Source organism: Arvicola amphibius, chromosome 10 (assembly GCF_903992535.2).
Source record: "Arvicola amphibius chromosome 10, mArvAmp1.2, whole genome shotgun sequence".
Lineage (NCBI taxonomy): Eukaryota > Metazoa > Chordata > Mammalia > Rodentia > Cricetidae > Arvicola > Arvicola amphibius.
This window is the reverse complement of record NC_052056.1, coordinates 95,263,602-95,273,605: the sequence shown is the minus strand read 5'-3', so window position 1 is coordinate 95,273,605 and position 10,004 is coordinate 95,263,602. Positions and strand designations below refer to the sequence as shown.

Sequence of the window (10,004 nt, the reverse complement as noted above, 5' to 3'; positions counted from 1 at the left end):
TGGAAGTTGATGGGCAGCTTGAAAGTTGATTTCAGAAAAGAATGAAGAGGGACTGGTGAGCTGGCTCAGCGCTAAAGGGGCTTGCCACCAAGCCTGAGGACCTGAGTTCAATCCCCCATGGGGAAGGAGATAAAGGCTGTCCTCTGAAGCCCCTCCCACTGAGGCATGTGGGAGCCCAAATAACAAGTAAGCAAAAGGGTGAATAAGTAAACACAAATTTTTAATAATAAGAAAAGATCTGAGATTAATACAAAGCTTTCACCTCAAGAAACTCAAAGAAGGGCAAATTAAACCCAAATTAAGCCTGGTTGGAGGTACAGCCACAACACCAGAGACTTGAGAAGCTGAGGCAGGGGATTTCCAAGCTCAGGCATGGTAACATACTGAATTTCATCCTAGCCTGGGCTAAGTAAAGAATGGGGGGAAAGTAAGGGAAGGGGAGAGGAAGGGAGGAAGACAAGGGGAAGGAACAGGAGAGGGAAAAAGGAAAGGAGGAGGGGGTAGAAGAGGACTAAGTAAGGAGCTACAAGTAAAGCCATGGCTCACAAGGCTTGCACGAGGGACCGTACAGTACAAGGCCCTGCTATGACTTCTGACAATTACAGGCTGGCTGGGAGAGGAGAAAGGCTCTAAGCCAAGTTCATTGCTATGGCAGCACATTTTAAAAGTTTAACTTGATGGTTAATGCGTGAACACACAAGTATTGTGGCCTAGGTGGGGGGGGGGTCTAGGAACAGCTTATGGGAGTCGATTCTCTCCTTATACCATGCAGGTTCTGGGAATCAAACACAGATTCTAAGGCTTGGTGGCAAGCCCTTTATTTGCGGGCACTTGCTGTATACTGAGCATGGCTTTGAACTCCTGACCTTCCAGCCCCCACCTCCCAAGTGCTGGGGATGGAACCCAGGGCCTCGGCCATGCACCCAAGGGCTCTCTACCAACTGAGCCACATCCCAGTCCACCCCATGTCCTTAATTTCCTTTTTTTCCGTGCTGTCTGACTTCTCCAGGACTTCCTTAGAATAATTTTGCCTCCCCTCTCTCTCCTTCTCTCTCTCTCTCTCTCTCTCTCTCTCTCTCTCTGTGTGTGTGTGTGTGTGTGTGTGTGTGTGCGCGCGCGTGCACATGCATTTCTTTTTTGAGTCTGAGTATCAAAATTCAAAGATGCAGTATGGTGATAACTCACCTGTAAACACCAGCATTTAGGAGGCTGAGGCAGAAGCATCTTGAATTTGAGGCTAGCCTAGGCTACACAGCAAGGACCTTGTCTAAATTAAAAAGATAAAAATAAACCAACAGAAGTTTACAGTTTTACCCGTGAAGCGTGAACGTGGGAAGGGGAAATGGAAGTAGGAAGGCTGTCAAGCTGAACCATCCTGAATCAGGTATCACCGGAATGATCTCCCGACTACCTGGCCTGTGGCATCCAACGTGCCAGACCCTCGCTCTCAACCTCGTCCTGCTGCGGATCACAATGTCCCCTGGCACCCATCATCCTGCCAGCCACTTTGGGGGGCTGGGTGATCCTTCTCTCCACAGAGGGGCTCCAGTGGCTCCCACAGGCCCTTAAACTTCCTGAGAAGCTGAGGCCGGCATCAAACTTCTGTGCACCTCCCAAGTGCTGGGATTACAGCTGTCCCTACCACTCCTCGGGTCCCCTGCACCCCCACACACACACCTGTTGGCTCTCAGAAAGCCCTTACCCTGGGATCCCCTCAAACATATCTCTAGATAGAGCCTCCTCCAGGAAGCCTGCGCTAAGCCCTGGAACTGGTGTTCTTATCTGGGGCTCACAGCTTCGACTGTGGTTAGCGACCGAGCAATGGAGGAGCCCCGCCCACTGGCCCGATCCCCATCTGTCATTCCTTCCCACACATAAAACATCCTGACCAATAAACACGCTTAGAGAACCTACCCTGGTGCAGTGTCTTGTTTGCAACACACAGACACACACACAGAGACACACACAGACACAGACACACAGACAGGACACAGATCAGACCACACCACAGACACACACACAGACACACACACAGACACAGATTCAGACCACACACACAGACACACACACACACAGGCACACACAGATCAGACACACACAGACACACAGACAGACACACACACACACACAACACACACACACTGACAGCTTGAGGCTGGGGCCATTCGGGGCGCCCTGGCCTGTGGCCCCCCATCCCTTCCTTTCTGGAAGGGGGTCCCCGTCCTACCGCCCCGGCCGGCCAGGAAGGGAGCGCTCCAGGGTGAGGTGGGGAGGAAGGCGGGGCTTGTGCCCGGAGTGGCTTGTCCCGGGCCGGGGACGGAAGTTGCACCCACAGTGCGACCTACTTTCAGTCTTTGCTTCTTCTTGCAGGTAGGTCGAGATGCCGGCGCTTGCGGGATTATCGGGGCTCCTCGGACCCCTGCTGCGAGAGTCCAAGGTCAGCTGGGACTGGGTAAGGAGAGAAGGGGGCGAAAGAGGCCGGGACCCAGAGAGACGAGGTTGGGGGGGAGGGGGAGAGAGGAAAGGGGGGGAAGGGAAGTGAGAAAGCCGGGAGAGGAAAAGAAAGGGAGGGGACGGAGGGCAGGAGGACCTGGGAGGCCCGAGAGACGAGCCAGGGTGGCAGGCCCCTGTCCCTCAACCTCCCACCGTGTTGGGGTCCTACCCTCCCTGAGAACAGACAGCCACACCCCGTTCCTGCCCCCCCCCCCCCCCAACAGCTTCCTCTCCCAACCCTGGGTGAACGGAGAGTGCTATCGATCAATCAGTCTTATTTGTTTATCTCTTTTAAGGCTGGGTCCCCACTCTGTAACTCAGGCTCAGCCAGATCTTAACTATGTAGCCCTAGGCTGTCCTGAAACTTCCTTGTAACCAAGGCTAGCCTCGAATTCGTGGCAGTCTTCCTGCCTCAGCCTCATGAGGGCTGGGTTTTACCCTAAGCCCCCACCGTGCTGGGGACTTGTAAACTCTCCCTCCAGAAGTTTCTAGAATGCCTTAGGTAGAAAAGGGTAAAATTAGAGGTCTCCAGGGGTCAAGGCCCTATCTTCATGACCCCCGAGGTCAGTAAAAGGAGATGAGCTTTCCCCACTGGAGCCCTTCCTCTCGTTCTGGAATTACTTTCAAAAATAGTTGGGGCAGGAAGTAGGGCCCCGCCCTCTCAGGGACACCCTCCCCAACAAAGGAAACTAGGACTGCGGGACCTTGCCCCCAACATCAATAAAGCCAGGCGCTTTGTGCACCTTTCTTTCTGTGTCCTCGCTGGGCTGCCCCTTGAGCCCGGGTATCCACTCATAACAGGACCCTTATACCAAAACAAACGTGGTGGTTGCTTGCCTGTGATTTCAGCACTCAGGAGGCTGAGGCAGGAGGAGCATGGGCTCCAAGCCAGAACCTGAGAGTGTAGCCTCACTTGTTAGACTGCTTGCCTCGTGTGCAAGAAGCCCTAAATTCCCATCCTAGGGCTACACAAACTGGTCGTTAGCAGATACCCGAGCGGGAGGCAGGAAGTTCAGAAGTTCACGGTCATCCTCAGTTTTCGCAACTAGTCTGGGCTACGTGAGACTGGAAGGGTTTGGGGCTACCCCTTACCTTGGCCCGTGACCTGGTATTTTAATAATTAGATTAACTCCACTCTGAGACCCAGGGGCTTCCTGGTCTCATTTTTCCCCCACAGGCTCTGCCCTACTCACGGCTTTTGCATGTTTACGTTTGGTGCGTGCTGTAAAGAAGGACGGAGCGGAAGAAAAGAGAGCCTTTCCCCCAAGTACCCCAGTGCCTCCTAGAAGCCAGAATCTCCAGCCTTCCAGGTGAGTGCCCACACCAGGACACCAGCAAAGAGCAGGGGAGGGGCCAGGCTGAAGGGGGGTGGGGAACCAAGATGGGGGCGTTGGCCAGGGTTGCCTCTGAACCTCTGCCCCCTTCCCTTATAGTATGGTCTCCAAAGTCTCCTCCCCCCACTCTGCTGGAGGCTCTGAGCAGCGACTTCCTAGCCTGTAAAATCTGCTGGAGCAATTACACTTGCCCAAGACGCTGCCTTGTCTACATACCTATTGCCAGGACTGTTCTGGCCCAACTGGACATCGGTGGTCAGGTCCGCTGCCCCGAGTGTCGGGAGGACTGTGCCTGTGCCACCCGAGGGTGTGGCCGCCTTCAAGACCAACTTCTTTGTCAATGGGCTCTTGGACCTTGTCAAAGCCAGGGCTTCTGGGAGACGCGCATTCGGGGAAGCCAACGTTGCGCTCTGTGCCCTCTGGTGGGAGGGTAAGAGCTCTGGGGGCCCCGCCACCGCCCGATGCCTGGACTGTGCGGATGTGATTTATGCCAGGCCTGCGCCGACGGGCATCGCTGCTCCCGCCAGACCCATAAGCACCGCGTAGTGGACTTGGTGGGCTACAGAGCCGGGTGGTATGATGAAGAGGCTCGCGAGCGCCAGGCATCCAGTGTCCCCAGCACCCAGGGGAAGCCCTCTGCTTCCTGTGCCAACCGTGTTCCCAGCCTGCTCTGTAAGGACTGCCGTCTGGGGCCCCATCTGGATCACCCCTGCTTGCCCTGGCGGAGGCAGTGCGTCCCGGAAACCGGGCCTGGAGGAGTTATTGGCAGGTGTGGACAGCAATCTGGTGGAGCTAGAGGCCACCCGGGGGTAGCAGAAAAGGAAGCCTTAGCCCAGCTGCGAGAGCAGGCAGCCAGTGTGGGAACGCAGGTAGAGGAGGCCGCTGAACGGATCCTCAAGTCCCTGCTGACCCAGAAGCAGGAAGTCTTGGGACAACTCCGGGCCCATGTGGAGGCTGCTGAGGAGGCTACCAGGGAGAGGCTGACAAGATAGAGAGCCAGGAGCAAGTGGCCAAGGCGGCTGCTGCCTTTGCCCGCCGAGTGCTTAGCCTGGGTCTGGAGGCAGAGATCCTGTCGCTGGAGGGAGCGATCACACAGCGCCTGCGCCAGCTTCAAGACTCTCCCTGGACACCCGGGCCTACCCGCTGTGTGCTGCCCAAGCTGGAGCTCTACCCTGGGCTCCAGGACAAAGAACTGCCACCTGCTTCGACTCTCCTTTGAGGAACCGAACAATCCCAGAAGGACTCTGAGAAGGGCGGAGCTGGTACCAAGGAGGAGATGACTCTCAAAGCCAAGGGGAGGAGAGAACCAAGGACAGGGAAGCAGGCTGGAGCCCAGTCCCTGTGTAAGGATGGAGCCCCAACTCCCCAAAGAAGGCAAGGCCCAGAACTCCCAAGAAGATGACGATGTCCTGATCGAAAGGGGTAACAGATCTAACAAGAAGAAGAAGGTGCAAGGGAGGTGGCAAGCCATTTCTCGGGGAGCCCAGCCCCATCCTGAGGCCAAACTAGAAGGGTCAGGCCCTCCTCCCTCGGCCCGTTTTCTCCTGGAGTTTCCCCACGAGGATGCCTGGAGACAAACGTTCCCCGCGTATCACCGGGCTCTGCCCCCTACGGCCCACAGGAGATCTTGGTGGCGGATGAGCAGAACAGGGGTCTTGAAACGCTTCTCTCTTAATGGCGACTACAAGGGCACAGTGCCGGTTCCGAGGGTTGCTCCCCGTGCAGTGTGGCTGCCTTACAGAATGCGGTTGGCTTTCTCCGCCAATGCCAGGCTCTATCTCGTCAGTCCTGAGGGAGAAGTCCAATGGCGAAGGATCCCTGAGCCTCACCCAGTCCAGCCACGCTTGTGGCCGCGATGCCGTGTGGAGACCGGGTAGCGGTCAGCGTGGCGGGCCACGTGGAGGTATACAAGAAGGAAGGCAGCCTGGCTACGCGGGTTTATCCCCGGAGGCAAGGCTAGCCGGGGCCAGCGGGCCCTGGTGTTCCTGACCACCAGCCCTCAGGGCGATTTCGTGGGGTCAGATTGGCAGCAGAACAGTGTGGTTTTCTGTGATGGGCTGGGCCAGGTCATCTGGGAATACAAGGGCCCGGGTTTACACGGCTGCCAGCCAGGGTTCCGTGTCCGTGGATAAGAAAGGCTTCATATTCCTGACCCTTCGAGAGGGGTGAACAAGGTGGTGATCCTGGATCCCGAGGGGTCACTCTCGGTGACTTCCTTACAGCGTATCACGGCCTGGAAAAGCCCCGGGTGACCACCATGGTAGACGGCAAATATCTGGTGGTGTCCCTCAGTAACGGGACTATCCACGTGTTTAGGGTCAGGTTTCCTGACAGTTAAAGGGGCTTAGGGCTGGGATGGGAGGGCAGGCGGGGAGGGAGGGCACCCATGGGATGATGTAGCCAAGGCTGTTTTTCCAGCTGGCAAAATGCTTGCTCCTTTTGTGATGTATGGGGAGAAGGGACAGCAAGAGCAGTGGCAGTGTGACCATAACCTCAGGAGCACGCAGCGGGTGCCGGAAGTCAACCCAACTGCTTCCTTTGGAGTGACTCCTCCCGCTGGCGGCTCCGCTGTATAGTTTAGGTTGTCTTTATATAAGTGATTCTTGAACTGTATTCTTCAAACCATTCCTGGGGTGGGGTCACGAATCCTCTGTAGAGCACTTGCCTAGAAATCACAATGAGGCTGGGGGTGTGGGTATGGCTCCATAGTAGAGTGCCAGCCTAGAGTCTACCAATAAGGAGTGGAGGTGTGGCTCAGTGGTAGAGCCCCTGCCTAGAATCCCCCAGTGAGGGGATGGGGTGTGGCTCAGTGGGAGAGGTCCTGTCTAGCCTGCAGGAAGTCCTGGTCAATCCCTAGGTCTACCCTCCTACCTGGGGGAGAAACAGATGGAACAGGTGGAAAGCGAGGTCTAGGGAGATGACTTATGTCGTTCTCCAAGCAAAGAACAACACAGTCTATGTCAAGACATGGTGGGCATGGTGGAAATGGGGTGAAAGCTGGCCATTCTCACGGGGGTATAAGAGGTCTCAGAATGGCGATAACGATGCCATGTTCTGCTAACCACCATCAGGGAGAAGAGACTCCCTCAGTGAAGTATGGGGTAGATTTCAAGAGGTCAGAGGTCAGAGAGTGCAGGCAGAGGCCATAGATGTGAGATTAAAGCCAGGTGTGCATCACAACACACCTGTAATCCCAGCACTTGGGAAGCTGAGGCAGGAGGATCATACGTTTGGGCTACATTCAGAGACTGTAAAAGAGCTGGACTCTTCCCAACTCTCAAGCACCAGGCTGTCCCGTGGACAGAGCCCCATCTCTGGCCACATGATCACTGGATCAGCAAGGATACCCACTGTGAGAGGGAGTCACCCTTCCAGATGGTGGCTGAGAGGCCTCAGCATCAACGCTTGAGGGGTCCTGTCCGGAGAGGAGTGCGTCGGCAGGGCTGTGACTTGGTGGCCGTCCTTGAGTGCTCCACCGAGCTCACCGGGCATCATCCTGCCCTTCGGTGCCCACAAGCCGGACACCTCCCGAGTTCTCAGACGCCATCAAGGCCCTCAGAAACCGTGATGATAAGATCCGTGTGTTGCCGAGTAAGGCTCACTGGATGGGGTGGGGGTCTTGTGGTTGCTGGTGAAGCCCATCGACACCCCCAAGGTGTCCAAGTCTACATCAACTGGTTCCGGTCTGACGACCAGAAGCCTTTGAGATGGGAAATCAGAACCCTTTCCAAGACGCCACCCTCAGGATGCCCAGTGACTTGGTGAGTGGCCAGGCTGGCCGAGATCCATCCCCTCAAGAAGGAGAAGTGTCAGAAGATGGTGAGGGGACATCAGATCCTTCCTGGCCATTGTCCCGAGCCTTCGGGAGATGCAGGGACTAACAGACCCAGGACTTCAGCAAGCTTCGGCCTTGGAGTCTGAGATGCCGGACATTGTGGACAATGTGCTGGGCAGTGACATCACTTGTAAGACAGTAAGGGTGGGTCTGGAGGACTCCCTGACAGACACCCTTGCAGGCGTGCCGGTGGCAATCTTTGGGCGTGGCTAGAGCAAGAGTGTGAAGGGCGGTGAGTTGGTACCTAGCAAGCACAGGACTACCTACAGGATCTACACACACACCCCAGCCCTTCCCCTGCCATCGGCTGCAAGATCACAGGCACCATCAGGAAGAAAGATGAATTCCATCTTGCCTAACAACAAGGTACAACTGGAGGATCCACTGAGGCACCCACTGAGCTGCCCCCACACCTCACCTCACCTTCCAAGCAGAAGCACAAATGACCCCTCAGAGCTGCTGTCACCTCCCTCCCACCACCTCTGCACCTGCCCAGGTGAGCTGGGGCCTGGGAGGCATAGATTAAGGGAGGAACGTTGTCTCCATATTTCAAGGTCCATAAAGACTCAGCCATGATTCCTTAGCTCTCGAATAAGAGAAAGAGCATACTTCTTTTAAGTATGGGCTCGGTGGGGGAGCCAGTGGTGATGCTTAGATGCAAACAGTGGAGTTTTATACACAAAAAATATGGGTATCTTTAATATGTAATATTAGAGGTGAAAAACACAGTTTGTATTTAAATAGGAATTGAGATCTCTGTAATCTAACACCTTTCTTATGCTTTCCATATGCTTCCTAGGATCTTATTAATTTACTGCTTTTCCTTAGCTTTCTTGGTAAAATTCCTTTACGGAAATGTTAGCCTTTATGTGGACAAAGCGAAGTGGGGTTTGCCGCGATGGGAGGGGTGAGGGGGGTGCCACCGACATGGGATTGGAGTGCCGAGAAGAATTTGGGGTCATGATGGAGGGGGGCTGAGATGTAGGGGTGTAAGAATCTAGAGACGGATACAGCCGGAGGTAGCAGCAGCCACTGCCGTCCTTTGGACCTGTGCTGGCAGCTTTGGAGAGGAGATGGTGGAGGTCACTGTGGGGGGCTTGTTTAGCCGGGAGCTGTGGGGAATGATGCTGGAGAGAAACTTAAGGTGGGGAGGGCGGTGACACGGTGTTTGCAGGATCCAGGGGGCTTGGGAACCAACCCAGATGGGAAGTTTAGGGAAGAGAAAGGGTGTCTTTTTCTGGGGGACATGTTCCTGTTTGTCAAAACCAGTGCAGGAACTCACCAATGTCCTGATGATCAGCTTTGAATACACATAGATTTTCAAAGCCTGCCATGTGGTGCAGGCCTGTAATCCCAGGGCTCAGGAGGGGGAAGGAGAACTGTGAGTGGGAGGCCAGCCTAGGCTCCAGAGACCCTCACCAACAAAGGCAGACAGGGCTATAGGTTCAGTTGGTAGAGTGCTTGCCTAACATACGTGAAGCCTTGGTTTGATCCCAAGCACTGAACAGAAACACGTATAGTACATACCTACAATCCTAGCGATCGAGTGGAGGCAGGGGAGTCAGAAGTTCATACTCACCAAAGCATAAAGGAAGACATGGAAGCCAATAAGATTACAAAACAACATGGACTTTTGATTTGATAAGGAAAAGCTGAATCGCTAATGTACCCAGTTTTTAAAAAAAAAAAAAAGACCTGTTTCCTGTTTGGACAAAGAACAAACTAGTTCACGCACCCAGGGGACGCATCTACGAGCAAGGGCTGGTAAGATGAATAAAACCAAATAAAACCACCGGCATGCGCCAGCGGTGAGGTTAGAAATGTGCTCTGGAGAGACACGTAGACTCCTGGCGCTGTAAAACAATGCTTCCTGGAGAGACATTTGGCAATGTTTGCCCCGTTTTTGTTTTTTTTTTTTCTTGAATGATTGAGAAACTAGACTAATCTCAGCCTGTCTAGAATCCGCCAGGGGCTGAGGGTTGGAGGGTCTGCCCAGACTTCCCCAGTGGGTGGCTCCGTTCCATCTGTAGCACCAGGGGGAAAAAATGTCATGCCACTTTGGGGAATACATTCTGGAAAATAATTCAGTCGTAGAAAAATATTTGCAGAGACCTTTACAGCTGCCTGCATTACTGTCATTAACTGGAACGTGGTGAGGGAGGGCCGAGTAGATTGTGGTCTGTTACGTGGATAACAGCCATGAGAAGTCTTTGAAAGAAATGGTATGTGATGCAGTCATAAGGGGAGAGAAGAGAGTGAGTGCGTGGCTGGGGAGACAGCTCAGTGGGTAAGAACGCTTGCCATACAAGCACGAGGACCTGAGTTCAGATCCCCGGCACGCA

The 10,004-nt window shown here is 54.5% G+C and overlaps 2 protein-coding genes across 2 annotated transcripts in view; both read left to right on the top strand.

Moving 5' to 3' along the window:
- The window catches only part of Muc12 (mucin 12, cell surface associated), a 119,915-nt gene extending 118,346 nt beyond the window's left edge, over positions 1-1,569 (top strand). The window contains exon 2 of the mRNA XM_042055841.1: positions 1,323-1,569. Coding sequence (XP_041911775.1) covers positions 1,323-1,569 — 247 coding nt within the window. The remainder of the gene's footprint in view (positions 1-1,322) is intronic.
- A 2,305-nt stretch (positions 1,570-3,874) lies between these two features.
- Positions 3,875-9,387, top strand: Trim56 (tripartite motif containing 56). The gene is given in 24 exon segments (XM_038344468.2): positions 3,875-3,998; positions 4,001-4,059; positions 4,061-4,111; positions 4,113-4,307; positions 4,310-4,430; positions 4,433-4,491; positions 4,493-4,545; positions 4,547-4,637; positions 4,640-4,808; positions 4,811-5,013; positions 5,015-5,050; positions 5,053-5,184; positions 5,186-5,305; positions 5,307-5,432; positions 5,434-5,478; positions 5,480-5,531; positions 5,534-5,577; positions 5,579-5,641; positions 5,643-5,672; positions 5,674-5,763; positions 5,765-5,938; positions 5,940-5,990; positions 5,993-6,026; positions 6,029-9,387. Coding segments are annotated over 24 exon segments (2,259 nt in total). The 3' UTR covers positions 6,166-9,387.
- The last annotated feature ends 617 nt before the right edge of the window (positions 9,388-10,004 follow it).